This window comes from Suhomyces tanzawaensis (genome assembly GCF_001661415.1).
Source record: "Suhomyces tanzawaensis NRRL Y-17324 unplaced genomic scaffold CANTAscaffold_5, whole genome shotgun sequence".
Taxonomy (NCBI): domain Eukaryota; kingdom Fungi; phylum Ascomycota; class Pichiomycetes; order Serinales; family Debaryomycetaceae; genus Suhomyces; species Suhomyces tanzawaensis.
Genome location: NW_017963640.1, coordinates 226,166 through 244,654, shown reverse-complemented (window position 1 = coordinate 244,654; position 18,489 = coordinate 226,166). Strand labels below are relative to the sequence as shown.

Sequence of the window (18,489 nt, the reverse complement as noted above, 5' to 3'; positions counted from 1 at the left end):
TCATAGGAACTTAAGTTTTCCTAGCTTCAATGCGGTTAGGCTGATTTGAGCAACTAATCCCATGGTCTTCAATATTTCCTGGTCATTATCACTGGGCCATAAGTAATAATTGCATTATTTTTGTATCCACATGTGGAAGACTTGGGGCTCTTGCCCACGGCCTAGAAGTTACCCGGGCTCCTCTTTTCCTGGCCACAAAGTATACAGGAGCTTATACATCCCACAAAATGCCAATCACCTCAGACAGGAATAGGCCCGGCTGAGCATCGCGTGCGATCCGTATTATGCGCTTCTTTCAGCCACCATCAACCTGAGGCGGACTGTTCACAAGCCCTGATGTTAAAATGCTACAGTTTGCGGCCATAATAATAACTAGGAAATAGAATAGACTAGACCGGATAACCATTGGCCATCTCGTCCACTGGAACTATGTATGTGGGTGCAATTCGGAGGATATGCCCCTACCCCAAATTGACTGTAGAGAGCAGTGGATTGGGGACTACAATTGATGGAAAGGGGGCTGAACTCTAGGGAAGGACCTCCAGCAATTTCACCAAAGCATGAACTGAAAGAGAATTCTCAATAGCGAATAATTTTTCACAATCGAGATTATCATATGATTCCACATGCACACTAATTTGCTTATCAAGTAGAAGTTACATAGTGCGTGCTACCTGCATGTTGTCTGGTTAGACACCTTGGAGTTGTGCAATGAAATGAGGCTATACCTAGTCCCAAAGCACCGGTACAGCCCCTAAACGCCCATTCTTTTGATCACATACTCCTGTGCAACCACCCCGAATCCCAAGTCCAAGCCTCCGTGAATCCAGTCTTTGACCCATTCACTGGCATCCACGCTCTCCCCGCCTTCTTCTCCAGCAACATCCAGGCCCTCTCCGTTCAACCACTTTGCCCACTTGAGTGGGAATGGCTGGGTCTTGGTAATAATGGTGATGTCATTGGTGATGTCCTTGAGAATAATTGTGAAAGAGAAAGAGTCCAGATTGTTACTTTCGATCAACACGGGCTTGTCCTCGCCGGCAGGAGTCTCCTCTGCATTTTCCAACTTACTGGTTATAGGCTGCACCGAAATAAACACATTGGACTTGTTGATTTGGTCAATTTCCTTCTTCTCAGCTGTTTCTTCCTGGTTTCCGGTCAATTTTTCAAAGTCCTTGATGCTGGACTCCAAGTTGGCAAAGCACAACTTCTCTCCATCGATCACCTTACCGTGGAACATGTTCAAATTGATCTTGGCGTCGGTGTCGGAGGAGCCTGAGTTGTCGTTGTGGTTGATCTTGCTCACAGACACTTTGATTCCGCCCTCCACTTGGGTCATGACCCTGTTGAAATTATCGTAGATCAATCTGTCCAAGTAACTCATATTGTACATATCATAAACCACCAACACATTTAAGAGTTCGTCGTCTTGACTGATCAAGCCCTGCTTGATCTGGTTGGACATGGTCAACAAGATGGAATTAAGCCTGCCCGAGATGTTTCCAATGTGCTGCTCGGGACTGAACGCGTCATCACCACCTTCTTCCAAGAACTTCTGTCTCTGTTGGTTGATTTGATTGGTTGTAGTCGATGCCAATTGGTAGGTTTGCTCGCCCAAGGATTGGGCGTTGGAAGCGATGGTTCCCCAGAGGGACGACACCTTGGTGGAGCCCTCGCTGCTCCACCAGTTGGTGATGGAGCCAATGGGGTCGATGTCGAGCTCTTCGTTGGCGTTGGCGGCTGGGGCCTCCTCGCTCTGGGGCTCGGTGCCAGCGCTGGGCTCCAGCTTGCTTGGAACAGGTTCTTTTGCACTGGTTTCTTGCTCCTTGGACTCCTCCTTGTCCTTCTTCTTGGGCTCAAACTTCTGGCTGGGCTTGGGGGTGGCTGGTTTCTTCTTTTCGTGTTGTGCCAACTCATCCAAGAACTCCAAGAAGTCCTCGTCCTTTTCGTCCTTTCCCGCCGCGCTCTTGGGCTTGGGGGTGCCTGATCTGGAGTCGGGCAAGGAGTTGATGAAATCTAACACGTCGTCGGCGGCTTTGGACATCGTGGTCAGTTTGGTGTTGGGGTGGAATCACACGATTTGGTGTTGTATGGGCCTTTGCGCGCGCTCGTGCGCCCACTGGGCGGGTTTTGATCACGAACGCATTTTGACTGTCATCAGACACTGCCAGACACTCTCCACCAGACATCGTTGCCTCGAGATGCATCCACAGTTAGACAAGAACAGATTCGACACCTGCGAGAAGCTCATGGACGCTCTTGAAGAGTGCCACAGACAAGAGTTTTTGAAGCAGGCATTGGGGGTTTGCAACTTCGAGAAGGATGAGCTCTCCAAGTGCTTGCACCACACCAGAACCAACGATGCCAACGCAAGAATCAGAGCCAGCCGCGAGAAGCAGAAGAGACTCGAACAGAAGAGAAAGCAGAACGAGGAGGAGTTGTACGGCAAGAACGGGTACTTGAAGAAGGTGATCGAGATGGACTTGAAGGCCAAGAGCGAGAAGTAATTATGTAAATAGCTTGTAAATAAAGGAAGACTAGGACAGATGTAGAGTGCACAGGCATGGAACACACATGGAGCTTGTAGGGCGGGTTCGTGTAACTGGAAAACTATTGCAATACGGGTACCTGCCAATTTTCATTAGGGATCTCGTAACAAGATTTGACGAAAATTGTTCTCCCCCCATTCCCACCTAAACCACGCTACACACCATTTATCGTGGAGATTGGTTTAATATACGGATAGAGAACTGACTTCTTGATTTTTATTATTTAATAGTAATTAGCCTGGTGGAAGCGAAATTAGCCTGCTACCATTGGTAAACTAAATACTTTCGCTGGTATGTCTTATTCATACTTGTAAGAGCCGACTTAAAATTCCATATCCATCCTATCTCACTGATGAACACGGCTCTTCAAAGAAATCCGGTAGATCGCCTCGTCTGGGACCTTATTCTATGTGAAAGTGCAACTAGCAAGAGCCTCAACTGAACCAAGTGATTCATCTCTGACAACTTTGCAAAAATCGAACTTAAACTCATTTTCTACATTCCATACGCTTCTTATCCATTATAGCACGCTAGCTACCTAATCTTGTCTGGTTCTCAAAACCCTTTTGACTACCTTATCCTTGGTCACCACGTATACCACAGCACCCCAACCGGACAATGCATCTCTATCAACGGCATTCAACAACGCCTGCGAAATGGTCTCGAATAAGTCTTCCGGTTCCAAGTTTGGTTCGTAAAGTGATTCACACATTCCGTACAACTGGTCAGAGGCAGTACCACTGACAATGAAATCTTTGGCAAAATCGATACATCCAATCAAGTCGAAACCACAGATGAATGGCTTGCTGGTCTTGGAGTCTAGACCGGCAACAATAGGACCCACGAAGTATGGGCCAAATCTCTTTTCGTATAATGTGGAACTCACGAGGTTAGCCAACGTCTTAGGTTCGATCTGTCTCTCCTCTCTCAACTTGTACATGTTGTTCTTGAAACGGAACACTTCCGATAATGTGGTGACATCGGTGGCCAAACCGGTCAATCCCAAGAAGGTTTTGTCACCGAATTGGAATATCTTTTCGAAATTGTTGGACAAACCCAAAGATTGATTACCCAAACGTAAATCACAACCTATCGCTATACAGTCCTTACCGACCATGGCTACTGCTGAACCACCATTGATGGAGCTTGGATCCGACATTTTGATGTGTGTCTATTATATGTGAACGTAGTTTGGGGGAAATATGAGATAAGCTTAAGTATCGAAGGATGTTATTTGATACAATTGGTGTAATCAGTGATGTTGCCTCTCTGGTTTGGTGGCGGCGGTCGTGTGGTGATTTTTTTGGTCGAGTAATTTCTCACGTGACCAAATTGTTTGGAGTAGTACATTTGTTACCCAAACAGCTAGCCTTCGAGTTTGTCTGAGCCTGTCTGATCAAATGAAACATGACACATGACACTTGGTCTTTGTAGATTCGGAGCACATTTTTTTGAGTCGTTTTTGTTTAAACTAACGAATTCGCGATTCAAGCTACAATTGAGATACTTGGCCGTTTGAAATTGAGAGCTGGGTCTGGGTAACGAGTTCTGACCGTCAATGTGGCTATTACTGAATCTACTATGTGTACCATTTTTCTGTTTGCATAGGGTCGTCCAACTAACAAATTAATATATTAACAAAGAACTAGAGCTAAATCAAGCATATCATTTGGCAAACAGTCAATGTTCGCTTCCTGGCTAATTAACAAATGAGTTATCCCATATAAATGTCCTAAAAAAATAAGATCACCTATCACACCGAGTGCTACTCTAAAATTCACCTAATCCTTTTCAATTGGGATTGGTGGAACCTCTGGAAGTGTTTCAATTTGTGGGGCAACCTCAGTCTCTTCTTGCTGAATGACCTCCTCTTCCACTTCTTGAGCTGGCACCAGTTCAGGTGCTACTTTCTCAAGTTCTTGCTCTTCGGGTTCTTCCTCCTCCTTAATGGTATTAGTACTGTAACTGTGGACCACATCATGTGGTTCTTGTTCAACTACGGCATTAGTTGATTGTAACAACTGGTTCACTGGACTTTCAGTATCCTTGTAGTTGGAAAGCTTGAATGTCTTTGGAGACTTTACCAAAGGGGTAGGTTTCTCAGAGTCCTCCTCGTTTTGCTCCCTAATCAAATTTGTCAAGTTGTTGATAGATTTGGAAGATTGAAAGGTAGGAATAATCTTACTGACGTCTTTCATGTTTATGAATAATTTTCTGATTTCCAGTTTGACCAATTTAGTCAATTCATCATCCTCAGCGATAGAAGCAGCCTTAGGAGTGACCGATTCTTCAACGTCTGGAATCCTTTCACCAGTTTCGCCACTGTATTCAGTTGAGTTATTGTTGCTGGCTTCATTCTGAGCTTCACGTTCAGCTTCTTTATCCTGATCTTCCAAGTCAAATCTCAATTGCAAGCCGAAACCAAGAATGATTAAGTAGTTCTTATATTTGGTCAATTCTCCCTTATATTCGTGTACCTTGGCATTGTAGTTGCTGGTAATCTTAGAATAGTTGGAACAATTGTACTGCTTCATTGGCAAGCTCTTCAGGAAAGTTAACTTGTCCTTGGTGAATTCATGGTACAACTTCTTTAAATGATTATAGTAAGTCAAAGTTTTAACAAACTGTTTCATCATACCTTCGTGGTTTGCCTCGGTGTCTGATTCAAGGTTAGCCACGATATAGTTACTGAGATAGATACCTTTAGGTAACTGTTCCCACTTCATAATGTGCTTCATTTTCTTAAATTGGTCTTTCTTTGCAATGATTCCCTCTAAGTTAGTCCATCCATACTCAATGGATGAGACACTTTCTTCTAAAGTTGGGATAGCGGTAATCTTAGCGGCCCAGAAGTTACAAGTGTTGACAAATTCCAAGGCAATTTCCATGGTTCCTGCTTCAAAAATGAACTTCTTGGCTGGCTTCTTAGAAGTTTTTGGGAAGACCAACGACCATAAGATTGCCTTTTTGGTAGAGTTAGACTGGTTTTCAATCTGAGCAAAGGTGGAGCATAAATTGTAATTCCCAATTTTGACTGCATTTTTCAACCAGTTACCATCACCAATGTTCTCTTGGTCTTCATCATCTTCATCTTCATCAAGCTCGGTGATGACGACCAATTGCTTTTGCTTGTACTTTCTTATCTTTTGCTGATGTTTCTTAATAATCTTTTGGTCAAATGAGTATAAAGATAATTCACCTTTGGACACCACTACAAAGTTTTCAGTTAGCTTATTGGCCAAAAGGTTTGTTGAGGTTCCCACAGTAGAACTTGGCTTGTTTGGTTGGGTGTTAGTATTGTTAGCAGCTCTACTGAAGAAGGAGAGGAATCTGCTGCCGGTCGAATTGTGGGAAGTAGTTGAGGTGGCAGATGATGATACACCGTTGGACAAGTCACTTGAGGTGGTGTCTTGTTGATCGTTGTTCATGATCCTTAACTTTAACAATCCTTCCTTCAAATAAGGAGAGCCCTGCAACTCCAAAGTCAAATCATACTGATCTTGGTAGTCGTCAACATTGAAATCTTCCAATTGCTGGCGTTGCGAAGAGGCTTGAAGATCAAAGTCATCGCCAAGATCCAAGTTATTGAGATTGACAGTATCAAGGGAAAGAACCGACATAGTATCATCCCCATTAACGGAATTGGTTGACTCCTTAGAGATGATTGAAGATCTCGAAGCTCTCTTGTGTAAATTTCCATGCACATTGGTTGGTGTAGCCTGCTTCGAGTTCTGGGTTTGTAAACTGGTGGTTGGGGCACCCCTCAAATAGTCCAATGATTGGCGGTTTCTGATGGTGAATGGTGCAGTAGACACGTTCGAGGTTCTGGAACTATTACCATTTTTGTAGAACTTTTGGTTCAGATCAGAAGCCAAGGCTCTGGTGAAACCAACTCTGTTGGACTTGCCATTCGAGCCCGAGTTGTTGTTGGTGACTGTATATTGTGAAACAGCAGAAGTAGCAGAAGACATGCGCTTCATTGCAAGAGAGCTTCTTCTGTTGGCACTATCGGTGGACCAGATTGAAGAATTGGAGACTTGCCTTGATAAGAGAGGCAATTCAGAATCCTGGCCATTCGAAGAGGACTCAGAGGCATCTGGAGTCGAGACTGCGAGGGTCTTTGTGGTGGTGTGAGCTGAACCAGAGACGTCCTTGGAATCCTTCAATTCTGGTTCACCATCGAGAGACCTTTCGCTGATGGTGGAATTTCTGTTCTTGTGTCTAGCCACCGATGAATGGCGAGAAAGACGACGGGAGCTGGTGGTGGCCGCAGCTTCATTTGACTCCTCCTCGGACTGTTTCAAATGCAATTCATTTTTCGACAATTCTTCGTAGAAGTTGCTCAATTCTCTTTCAATGATGATTCGTTGCTTGATGGACAACTTCTTGGAGCTCTTGGGGTTTTGTTGGATGAAGGTCGTGAATGTGTTTTTGATATAGTCCGGTTGGGAGATCTTTGATTTCTTGTTCAATTCCGAGTTGTGCAACGCAGTGTTCAACAAGATCAACGAGTAGATGATGATGTAGATTTTCTCGAAATTGCGGGTACAAAACACGTTTTGAGGGTGCTGTTTGATGTATGATTTTGTGAAAGACGATAAGATTCTATCGATCTCCTGCGACTCACCCTTCAAGTACAACTTGGCACACAACATTCTGGTGGACTTGAGGAGGTTTGCGTCCCAGTCGAAGAGGTTCATATAGTGGGATCTGATCTTGGTGCTTTCCTCGTCGCCAGCAGCCAAGAACTGGGTGTACTCCTCAGGCTGGATCGAGACGAATTCCTCCTGGAAGAGCTTGTTGGCGATGTCGAGGTACTCTGCCTCGGAGTGGAAGGAGGTTTCGGCTGCCCTAGCGGACTCGTCGGAGTCCTTAGGCAAAGGCGACGCCAACGGAGGCGTGTCAGGGGGGGTGAGGGCGCTGGGCTCGTCGTCCCTGAGGTTGGAGGCGGCCGTCACCATAGAATCAACGGTTCCTACTGAGGACATGCTGGTCCTGGGTATCGGGTGGTAGGAGGTGTAGGAGGTGTAAGAGGTGAATTCGAGCGACAAACCCGGTGATGATATATTCCCGCTGGAAATTGGTTGATGAAAAGTAATCGGGATTTTGGCGTGTTCCACAGGAGAATTCTCGTCAATAATATTTTACACCCTAATTGCGTATTGTTTGACATGAGCACTGCGAGACGAAGAATAGGACATAGTGAGAATAATTTGCCCCGATGCGGAAGTGGGCCTCGCTGTAGGCGGGCGCGAGCTTAGCCGTTGTAGGGGCATGGTGCCGTGCCATGGTCCACCGGACGTTGTGAATAAGACCGTACAGGTTTTAGCACCAGTCTGGGGGGATGATGGGCATCATCGTGGCGAGCACCTGCTGATCGGTACTCGGCCCATGCTGGTGCAGGTGTCGTGTCAGGTGACAGCGGGGTTTAGTCTTGGTAACCGGAACCTTAATGGGCCCTGGCCCCTGTGCAATCCGGGTCCAGATCGCTATTGATCCCTGCCGAGATTCCTCCCCGATAGTATCGTCTAATTGTCCGCGTGCGCCAGCGGGAGCTGGTAGCGACCTCGCTAACCCGGACCGAACTGGTACACTCACTGGCGACTATGTGCTTGGCTGTCGGCCTGCGGTGGAACCAGGCGGTTGCTTGCAGTGAAAACCTTCACACCCAGTGCGGGCGGGTTCGTGCTGCAGGCGAAGTTATTGGTGCGCTTGTGACGATGCCAACAATGTCATCTGATCCACCACCATGGTGAGACGTGTTCTTATCGGTCTGCTGGACGTCAACGCCCGGTCGTCCGGTCAACCTGGTGGTGATTTGGCATTGTGGATTGTGTGCATTGGATAATGTGTTTTGCATTGATCCACGCACGGCTGTACGGCGGCAGAACGCAAGGGCCCTCTCCAGGTCTATTGTCCGCGCCGTTGGTGACAGAGGATCAGTATGATGGTGGTCAGTGGAGGGCGCACAGCGGCTGCTGGCCAGGGGTCATTGTCCAACGGTCGTTCTTATGTGGTTGGTGGGTGTTTGGCGGCTGTCTGGGACCAGATGTCAAACCCGGGAATCAGCATATTATTTGGTGGTTTACCAGCGACAGTAATACCGGGATTTCCTTCGAAATTAGTGATAATAATTGTACACCAAATTTTAGATCCAGCTTGTACTTGACAAGCGTATATTCTAATTATGAAACCAATTGGATTTTTGTGGTTCTCCAGTATTGCAGTACTGATGCCACGATTACAGTAAGTTGGCGTTTGGAACCATTTAGGTGGCGAATATTTAATAGAGTAAATTGCTCTTGGACCCTTAGGACCTAAAAAAATAATCATTTAGGCGGGTCTCGAGTTTTAGTAGGATGGAACGAATGCAATAAATTGGAGGCCCCTTGGACTCGTAATTATCATTTCCCCAGTATTATTGAGTTGATGACACGATTACAGTAACTTGGTGGCCAAATGGCCATTTTGGCCTGTAAATATCATTTAAGCGATTTTCCAGCATCAATTACTCTAATTCTTTTGGTGCAGTCCATCCCGCTAATACATCGTATCTACCCTTCTACCCCAGATGGCCCCAAATCATCCAATCCACTATCTCTACCATCCCAGTTGCCACTCCCAGTGAGGCAGCCTCTATTCGTCATTCTATAACTGCCGTATGCTCTTCCAGAACACCCATACCTATATTCTTGGAATCACCCATTTTCTCGTGGGCATCTCTAGGCCTCAGCCGCATCCTCCCTAACCACTCGCACTAATGTTTGCCACTATCGCGTAGGATCTTCACCACCTCCAACTCACTAAGATGGATCCCCAATCCCAAGCTGTGCTTGAGCATCTTCAACATGTCCAGGAATCACCCATCCCGGTCAATGCCAACCTCGTGGACTCCTACATCCCGTCGATCACCCCATCCACGGTGTCCCCCGCATACCTCCAGTCATTCATACCCGCCATCAATCAGGTGCTATACTCCAAAGACTACGCCAGTGTAGACCCCGGCTCCTACGTGCTCCAGCTCTTACAGAGAATCCTCTCGCTCTTGAGTTTCAGCCAGATTTTGGACTACTATCCTCCTGAGTTCATCCTTGAAAGCATCGCCTCCCCTGACAACGTCCAGGCTCTGAAACTCTGCCTCGAAATCATCCTGCTCAAGTACTCCGAAGCAGAGACCACCACCTTCTTGGTGAAAAACAACTTGTTACATCTGCTCGTCCAACAGTACTTGACCAACAAGTCTTTAGACATTGCCATTGTCAGCCAGATCGAGTCGTTGGTCCAATCCATCGTTTTGGACGATACCCCCCTCAGAGCGATCTTAGCAGAACCAGACTTCGACTTGCTCTATAACCAGATCAGGTTCAAGGACATCGACACAACATTATTGGCTAGATTGCTCGACTATTTGTTGCTCTTGTTACCCTATGTACCTGGGTTGAATCCTCAGCTATACAATTTCACCTACGAAGAACTAGTTGACATTGGAAACGAAGATCCATTGTTTTCTGTGATAGTGGTTCTGTTTTACTTGAACGTGCTTAAGGAAATCCTGAGAAACGAATTATCAAAGGTTTATCAAACCATCAAACCCACCTTGACAGAATTGACCAAGTTGTACAATTCCGAAGCTGAAGATTTTACAAAATCTGAAATTATCTCTGTGCTTGCACAATTGTCATATATGTACCCTAAGGATGCAGCCGAGTTACTCGAGGGTTCCCAAATCTTGAAAACCTACAACCTCATAAAGGTATACGAGTACCATGAACTCGATATCAAGTTATTGAGTACTCTAAACCCCGAAGTTATCGTCAGAGTCAACGAATCAATCTATGATGATGTGTTGGATGGTTTATCCCTATTGAATAATAACAAATACTTGAGCATCCTTCTCAATTTTATCAAGTGCAAATCCATATTTGAAAGATTCACTTCTGTCTACTTCCAGAACGCATTATTGAGCAGATTATCCATTGACAAGTTGCTCACTATTATTCTCGAGTTCTCGTTCCATCCACATTCGAAGTCTTACTTATTCAACAATCTTCCAAACATCATAAATAATGTTCTTATTGATGAGTCTGGAACGAGGTTTGGAAATTGAAGCTACACACCTTGGAAGGATTAATAAAAGAGGATGGTACCCCAGGGCTGGAATTTTGGAGACTGAAATTGGAGGAATCGTTATCAGTCATGAAATACGGAAGAAATATAAGAGGTGTTGCGCCAAAGGTCGATGTCATGGATGAAACAGCATGAGTAAAAATATGAGACCATGGTGTGATCATTTGATCTCATTGTAACATAGGTTAATGGACGAATCAGTATGAGTAATGGTGTAAAACTATGGTGCGTTTATTTAATTTTGTATATGTCTCTAGAGTTTATCGTTCCTTCTCAGAATCTTGAGTTTCCTGGCTATCGTGAGCATCCTCATAGATGGAATCCTTACGCACTTCGGAATGGTCAGCTTCTATAGGCTTTTTCGCTTCATTGGATTCTTCCAATTTTTTAGCTGCAGCAGCTTTTTTCAATTTGTTTGCTTGCCAGTTGTTGAGACCCCAAAGAATCAGGTTGCAAACAACAATCCAGATGACCAAAACACCCAAGTTTCTGCCCAAGTGACCCTTCCAAGTATCGAAGAATACCACTTTCATCGATTCATAAGCATTGTACATGGGCAATGCGTAGCCGAATCTAAAGAATTGAGGACACAACTCAAATGGGGCAAAGGTTGTGGCCACATTGATGACCACGTTGAACACCATCCAAGGGGCCAAGAAAAGCTTTTGGTCGATTGCAAACAAGAAGGTGGCAGCAAGCTCACTGGTAGCGGCGCAGGCCGAGGTGTAGAGGTAAATGAACATCCAGTACACTAAGAAGCCGGCGTGGCCAAATGTGGTGTTGACCGGGATCTGGAAGGCAATGGTGGCCAAGCAATACACCAACGACAACACGAAGCAGTTGAGTTGACTGGCCAAGAATCTCCACACAATGTACTGACGGTACTTGAGCACCGATCTCATGTAGGTGTAGATTTCCAACGAGAAGTTGAACTGGTGGAACGAGAACACCATGAGGTAGATTAACCCCAACTCCGAGGGCCCTAATACGGCAGCATCAGAGGGAGGTCTCATGTCGATCATCTGGAACCTGGGGGGATTGGTGAGGATGGCCATGGTGTTGTTGTTGGCCACGAGGTTGGCCTTCTGGGTGTCGTTGAGGTTCTGGAGCAACGGGTTGATGACACGAGAGGTGGCGTAGCTGGTGGTCCAGAGGAGCTGGGCCGCATTGATGTTTCTGGTGATGTACTGGTTCAAGGCCGAGTAGTGCCTTCCCGACTCGTAGTACACCTGGACCAACTGGGAGAATGCACCAGCCGCGGCAAGCGTGTAGTTGGCGGAGGCCAAGCTCAGGTAGAGGGTTTGGGTGGCGTTGGGCACCACGTGAACACCCACCCAGTACTTCTGGTGGTGGACCTGTCTCTGGACCTCCTGGGCGACGGAGTTGTTGTGGGAGGCAGCCAACGCACGGAACTCGTCGGCGGCCACGACGTGCCAGCCTGCCAACTGGCGGGCCACGCTGTTGTGCTGGAACATGTCCTCCAAGGTGTCGCCTAGCACGGCGGAAACCGTGCCGTTGGCCTGGAATGAGGTGTCTTCCGACACCACCAACATCTTCAAGTTGCGGAAGCGGGTTTCGCGGCGGTAGATGGTGCCCCAGTAGATGGAGAAGATGGCGAGGAAGAGCACGAACACCTTGAGATACGACTGGCAGAGCTTGATGGCGACGGTGTAGATCTCCTTGCGGTGGAACGGTTCTGGTGGTGGTGGCGCTGGCGGCTGAGCATCACCAGGAGTTTGAACGGCTTTACCTGGCGCTTCCCCTGGCGCCTCGCCTGACGCTTCACCCGCTGGAACGGCATGAACAGCATCAGCAGCTTCGCCTGCATGCACAGCTCCTCCCTCCGTCAACGGGTCCACGCTGCTGTCGATGGAGCGTGCCATGTTAGTATACTGATTGAATGACTTCGCACGGCTGGGCGATGTATCCCCGCTGGGACTGTAAATCATAAATCAAAACAGGCGCCCTCGTGCAGGAGATGTTGGGGCGAGCATTAATCTAGCGGCAGATTGTCGCTACTCCGCCAGATAGTTGTCTACTAGCCCACCACATAGACCCGCCACATAGTTGTCTCCGTGCTAGTCCCACCACTAAGATGTCCCAACACGACGTCAGCTCCCTCAGCTCCAGCGAGGATATCCACGACTACCGCGGCACCACGGCCGTGCAGTTGGACCAGGAAAACAGACCCCAGCACACGCTTCTCCGCCGGGTGTCCACCGCTGCCACCAGCTTCTTCACCTTGCTGAGCCTGGAACAGCAGAGCCTCGTGGACCGCGAGGAAGCCGGTTACTTGGACATAGGCGATCACCACCAAGACATCTTGGGCCATGCCTTGCTCACCGAGACCTTGCACCGCCATGCCACCACTGGCACCGACTTGGAGGAGTTCCCCCAGGCCTACTCTGGCGATATCGCCACAGGAGCGTTGCCAGGCGCTAGTGCGCCTGCTGTGACCCCTCGCAGAAAGAGCACCATAGCCACCACCATCCACACCGTCACCAAGAAGTTTGGCTTCTGGGACAAGGACTTCCATGCCGAGCGCATCAAAATTGTGGTGACCTTTGCGGAAAACTACTTTTGGCTCATCATCGGACTCTTGATCACCCTCTGCATCTACTGGGGCGCATACTACAAGAGAACCACCCGCTACCCCAACTTGGATTTTGCCGTGATCATCGCAGACACCGACGTGGGCCAGCTTCCGGCCATCGTGGGACCCGTGGTGGAGGCATTTTTCACCCAGGTGCCTGCTGTGCACCGGTTGGGTACCTTCCACATTTGGAACCACACCAGAATCAGCGACCTTGCTCAATCCCACAACAATACCATTTCCCAAGAAGTATACCGACAAATACACCACCAGAAGTACTGGGCTGCGTTTTACGTCAAGCCCAATGCCACCTTGGAGTGGTTCCAGGCATTACAAGCTGAGTCCACCGACTTTGTCCCCAGATCGTTAATGGAGTTGGTGTATGAGACGGGCAGAGACTACAACGCGGTCAATAACTACGTCAGTGGTGTGGCCAGCAGAATCGTGGCAGCATTTGACTCGTTTGCGCCTCGAACCCCTTTGATCTCCAGTATGTTGCAGAGTCTCAGTCCTGAAAAGCGGGTTAGCGTGTTGACGAATGCCCCCCAATTGATCACTTCCTTACCTTCCTTTGTCATCCATGATTTGATTCCAATCACAAACCAAATTGTCCAGGCCCCTTTCCAAATTGGTATGATCTATTTGGTCATGTTCACTTTCTTCACATTCATCTTTACCATTGAGATCCAAATGTATATTGCCACCAAAGTCAAGGGATTGAAGTTCATTTTAGTCAAGATTTTGGCAACTCAAGCTGCTTACGTGGTCTTGTCTTTAGCATTTTTGCTCTTGAACTTAGCATTTGGTTTGAAGTTCAATGTTACGTTTGGCTACCTGGGTTTCTTAGTCGTTTGGAGTTTTGGTTTCTTACTCATGTCTTCGTTGGGTAGTTTCATTGAAATTTTTGCCTTACTTGTGGGAAGTTTCAAAATGCAATTGCCAGGTTTTGTTTTGTTATTTGTGGCTGTTCTTAACGTTGCACCTACTGTGTCACCCATGGAATTGTGCCCGAAATTCTTCAGGTATGGGCATGCCATGCCAGTGCGTAACGCGTATGCATTGTTTCATGTTGCATACTTTGATGCGTGGAAGGGTACCGTGGGGCTCAACATCGGCGTTTTATGTGCTTGGATCGTGGTAACTAATGCCGCCATGCCGTTTGCGATGAAATACTTATACGAAAAGACAAAGAAACAAGCTGCTCTAAAACAAAAGGAAGCAGACGCTTCCGCAGAAGCCCCAAAGGCCGAGACTTCTAAGCTCGAGGCTAGTGGCTAGTCAGATTTGCATATTACTTAACATTTATTCATTATGTGCTTTATGTTGTTACAGGGAATGTTAACTATTATGTTACTTATAACCACTAAAACTCATTTTTAAGTTTTGTGAATGGCTCTATACCTCGCAGTTAACCCATGAGTTTCCACAAATACATGTTCTGTGGAAAACAACGGTCCACAAACCTACGGCTGTGGACTCATCGAATACATGTGGATCAGAAACCAATGACAAAGAACGACATCTGGTACATTTTCTCAACTTAGGGCTCCTCGTACTCGACTTCTCGTTCGTTCCCCTTGTTGTCACCACAATTTTTCTCAAGGCATCAATGCATTCGTCATCAGAAAACTTCAACCTTGGAGTCATCGACTTTTTTTCAGGGGAATTACTATAGTATTCCGTTGGTGTAATAGATAAAATAGACTTGTTAATACCTACGTTGAGCCATTCAACGTCGTAGAAATACAAATCCGATACCTTCATATCTCTGTTGATATTGATGTTATGACGGTCAATTATTGCTCTAGCAACTGGAATTAACTCATCAGGAACTTCTCCCTCACAAACTAGCTTTTGCTCAAGTTTTAATCCATAACTTCTGTCTTTACCCACTAGTTTAGTTGACAATTCTTTGTTGATAATCACATCGCATTCTCGTAAGAAATTCTCAAACAAACTTAATGTTAATGGCGAATTGTTGCAAATGGTAAAACAACGGTTTAAAGACTCTTTCATTGGACTGAAAAGCTTATTGGAGACTTCCAAATCCTTATGCAATTTTTTTAAGATCTCATGGGTTTTACCAATGGAAGACAATGCATACATCAAAAAAAGTCTTGGGACCTTACTCATAATAATTGGAAGAACTGAGGAATTTCTGATATTAATCCTGCTACTTGAGCTGTGATTTTTGCTCAGGAACAATTCGATTAATTCTTGATTTAAGTACACCATGAGGTCAATTAACCATTTCATATTTCCGATCAAGCTCATGATACATTCACCTCTTGTAATGGAGTCTTGAAGATTATCTTCGGTAGGTTTCTTCTTGGACCTGCAAATACTGGACAACAGAAACATGATACCAAAAGATGCACTTCTGAGGTTCAACACGATCCATGCAATATCGCTCATTATGTTGTTTCTTGGATTTAGTTCTCCTAAGACCAACTGTAAGGATAAAAGCTTTTGCAAAGGTGGGTTTGAAAGAAGCTTATCCACAGACTCCTTGCTAAACTTATCGAGCTCAAAAATGATAGCCTTGTGCGCTTCTGATATCACAGCTTCTATAAATTTGTGAATGGTTAATTGAGTCTTGGGATCCTTTTCATCAGAACCTGATAATCTAGCGATTTCGGATTGAATGAGAATGAGGATATCGTCAGAACAAGTGTTTGTGTAACAAGAATAAGCATGGCGATATGCCAATCCAACAGATGAAATCAATAAATCCTTGTATGAGTTCGACAAATAATTTACTTTCTTAACAACTTCAAATGTCAAATTGGCATTTGTCGATCTGAGTGGTATGTATACGAATGATGTCATATTTGGAGAAACTGCAACCACCAATGACTTGTCTGAGGGAATTGAAGCGAACTGAAACCCTGTATCAAAGATTGTAGTCACAGTGGTCGGGGGATCGTCCTTGACGGACTCGTTATTCACAATTTTCAAAGTGAATCTATCAATGACATCAAGTTTCCTATTATCTTCATATTGAATGAGGACAAAATAATCATTGAGAGCGCTCGAAATTGACTTGATCTTTCCTGATCTCGTCATAACATCCTGTAACCGCAAACTCTGACATAAAGCAGGAGTGGTGGTATCTTCGGAAGATTTCTTACGAAGACCCAAGTCAGTAAATGCATCCGAAATTAGCTCCTGTTCCTCGATCAAGTTGTATCTGTATATCTTGCTAAAGGTTCCACTAACTGCATCGTTCCACGAATAGATTATGAATATATCTGGTTTTGAATCTTTCTCTGCATTGGATGATGCTATTTCGATACCATCTAAACTTCCTACCGAGAAGTGAGCATCTGAAGATTCGGATGGCTTGGAAACATCCACGTCCATAGCATCTTCTGACTTAATCTTTTGAATTTCAAGCAGCGCATCACTAAACAACGGAATGGGGCTCATCTGCTGGACTTTTTGCAACGTCACCTTCGGCATTTTCTGGGCTTCTTTAGGGGTATGAAAATGAGGGTCGGTCTTTTGTCTTTTAGCTGATTCAACCAAAAATCCCCAATCAATGGAGACTGTGTATGTGAGAATCTTATTGGACAAGGAATCGTATGCCACTATTATCACCTGTTTTTCGTTATTGAACCCAATTGAGGATGTGGTCAAATGTACTAGCTGGTCGCTGACAAACAAACTGGACTTGTGATACTCTACTTTGTGCTCACCCTGGAAGTAGAGAATGAATTCACCATTCTGACGGAGGGCAACGCATGCCTGTTTCGTAGAAATGGGATGGGTTATACCATGCGGCTGTGCTTGGCCCACTCCATAGGTGTACTTCAACTCGTCACCTTCCGCAACTAGGGTGGCTGGTTTATTGACAATCTGGGGCTTTTCGATGTTCAACCACTTAAAAGCCACGATGGAAGTGGTGGTGTGGGAATACAGCTGGTCACGGTAGATCATCTCCACGTTGTTGTAGGAGGTCAACTCATAGCTGGGGGTGCTCTCGGTTGACGGAGAGGAATTGGACCCGTTGGTGGCGTTGGCGGTACCATTTGACTTTCCACCTAAAGACCCATTTGCACTGCTTGTGGTACTTCCGTTAGTGTTGATACTGGCAGACGAGAACCCGTTCGAGCTGGTACTGGAGCCGTTGCTGGAATGACCATTGTGTCCCTTTTGATGGTCAAGCAACCCTACGCCTGCCAATAGAATATAGAAGTTTCCGTAGGCATCGGCCACTGCCAAGTCGGTGTTTAAATTACTCCAACACACGAGAGAGATCTCGTTCGACACACTCCCAAGCTTGGAGTCGAGTGTTTGCGGGGCGGCCAACTGCCATGTCTTTCCGTCCGTGTTCTCGAGATAGGTAAGGAGTAGATTGGGCGAGGTGGTGTTGTGGTTGGCATACGCTATGAACCCGTTCTTGGACCACGATATGAGGTTGCCCAACTTGATATGTGGTGCAAGGGGCTTGCACGCTGGAGCCGACAGTGCCTGTGGCTTGCTGACTGTCATGATGCTGGAGATGATTTGTGGATTATTGGTAGATCAATGAGGGTATTTTCGAAAAGATAGTGTGGAGCGAGCTTAGCATGGTATTTCCGAGCGCATACGGGAAGCTGACACCGGAGGCTGGGGTGCCGCAGAGAAATTGTCGTGGTATGGTCTGGTCAGTGTTGGGGACCATTGGGAGGCATTCTATGCTGTATGTCAGCAAAATTACTGGTATTGGTTGATGTTAGGGTACTGATTAGAAACTCACATACGGTTGCAAGTTACCAGAGGAATTGAGACAACTATATTACGTGTTAGACGAAGTGAAGTACTCTTTTCATCCTTTTCAGAGGACATAATTACATGGCCATCTGGCCCTGAAATATCCCAGCGAGGATTGTAATCAAGCTAATTTGTCTAAACTTCAAACAATTCAGACTGGTAGACCAGCCAATTAGTGCAGCGTTGGGGTTCAGTGACGAGAGATGGTGCTATGGAAAACCTGGGGCTCATTCTGGGAGATGTCCTAAGGCCTAAAAAAATCCCAGAAGATACCATATAGGACCAGTATTAGCCCAACTTGAAATTAGGGGAATAAGCAAGATTTGTATCCAGCGATTGTCACCGATGATGGTAGAGTAGTTGGAAACTTTGCATTGGTTGTTTGTTCATAGTTCGTACGCCTCAACTACACGTCGCGAATTCACTTCATCATGTTACCCTCCTCAATCCATTCTACAAGTCTCT

The 18,489-nt window shown here is 46.0% G+C and overlaps 8 protein-coding genes across 8 annotated transcripts; 3 read left to right on the top strand and 5 right to left on the bottom strand.

The window, feature by feature from the left end:
* Positions 1 to 754: 754 nt before the first annotated feature.
* CANTADRAFT_52504 (uncharacterized protein) lies at positions 755 to 2,044 on the bottom strand (the record flags this gene model as incomplete). Its single annotated transcript, XM_020210093.1, has 1 exon — positions 755 to 2,044. The coding sequence occupies one exon, from the start codon at positions 2,042 to 2,044 to the stop codon at positions 755 to 757; it is 1,290 nt and encodes a 429-aa protein (XP_020063464.1).
* Positions 2,045 to 2,201: 157 nt separating this feature from the next.
* Positions 2,202 to 2,507, top strand: CANTADRAFT_52693 (uncharacterized protein; the record flags this gene model as incomplete). Its single annotated transcript, XM_020210110.1, has 1 exon — positions 2,202 to 2,507. The coding sequence occupies one exon, from the start codon at positions 2,202 to 2,204 to the stop codon at positions 2,505 to 2,507; it is 306 nt and encodes a 101-aa protein (XP_020063463.1).
* Positions 2,508 to 3,087: 580 nt separating this feature from the next.
* PUP3 (proteasome core particle subunit beta 3) lies at positions 3,088 to 3,708 on the bottom strand (the record flags this gene model as incomplete). Its single annotated transcript, XM_020210240.1, has 1 exon — positions 3,088 to 3,708. The coding sequence occupies one exon, from the start codon at positions 3,706 to 3,708 to the stop codon at positions 3,088 to 3,090; it is 621 nt and encodes a 206-aa protein (XP_020063462.1).
* A 766-nt stretch (positions 3,709 to 4,474) lies between these two features.
* Positions 4,475 to 7,366, bottom strand: CANTADRAFT_35488 (Arf family guanine nucleotide exchange factor; the record flags this gene model as incomplete). The annotated part of the gene is made up of 3 exons (XM_020208640.1): positions 4,475 to 4,845; positions 4,918 to 6,657; positions 6,799 to 7,366. Coding segments are annotated over 3 exons (2,679 nt in total), but the record flags the coding sequence as incomplete, so codon positions are not given.
* A 1,991-nt stretch (positions 7,367 to 9,357) lies between these two features.
* On the top strand, positions 9,358 to 10,656 carry HSM3 (Hsm3p; the record flags this gene model as incomplete). The annotated part of the gene is made up of 1 exon (XM_020210950.1): positions 9,358 to 10,656. One exon carries the CDS (start codon positions 9,358 to 9,360, stop codon positions 10,654 to 10,656), a length of 1,299 nt encoding a protein of 432 aa, XP_020063460.1.
* Positions 10,657 to 10,936: 280 nt separating this feature from the next.
* SNG4 (Sng4p) lies at positions 10,937 to 12,559 on the bottom strand (the record flags this gene model as incomplete). The annotated part of the gene is made up of 1 exon (XM_020210949.1): positions 10,937 to 12,559. One exon carries the CDS (start codon positions 12,557 to 12,559, stop codon positions 10,937 to 10,939), a length of 1,623 nt encoding a protein of 540 aa, XP_020063459.1.
* A 212-nt stretch (positions 12,560 to 12,771) lies between these two features.
* On the top strand, positions 12,772 to 14,547 carry SNG3 (Sng3p; the record flags this gene model as incomplete). Its single annotated transcript, XM_020210224.1, has 1 exon — positions 12,772 to 14,547. One exon carries the CDS (start codon positions 12,772 to 12,774, stop codon positions 14,545 to 14,547), a length of 1,776 nt encoding a protein of 591 aa, XP_020063458.1.
* MED16 (Med16p) lies at positions 14,248 to 17,798 on the bottom strand. The gene has a single exon (XM_020207777.1). It carries the CDS (start codon positions 17,761 to 17,763, stop codon positions 14,665 to 14,667), a length of 3,099 nt encoding a protein of 1,032 aa, XP_020063457.1. The 5' UTR covers positions 17,764 to 17,798; the 3' UTR covers positions 14,248 to 14,664.
* Positions 17,799 to 18,489: the final 691 nt, after the last annotated feature.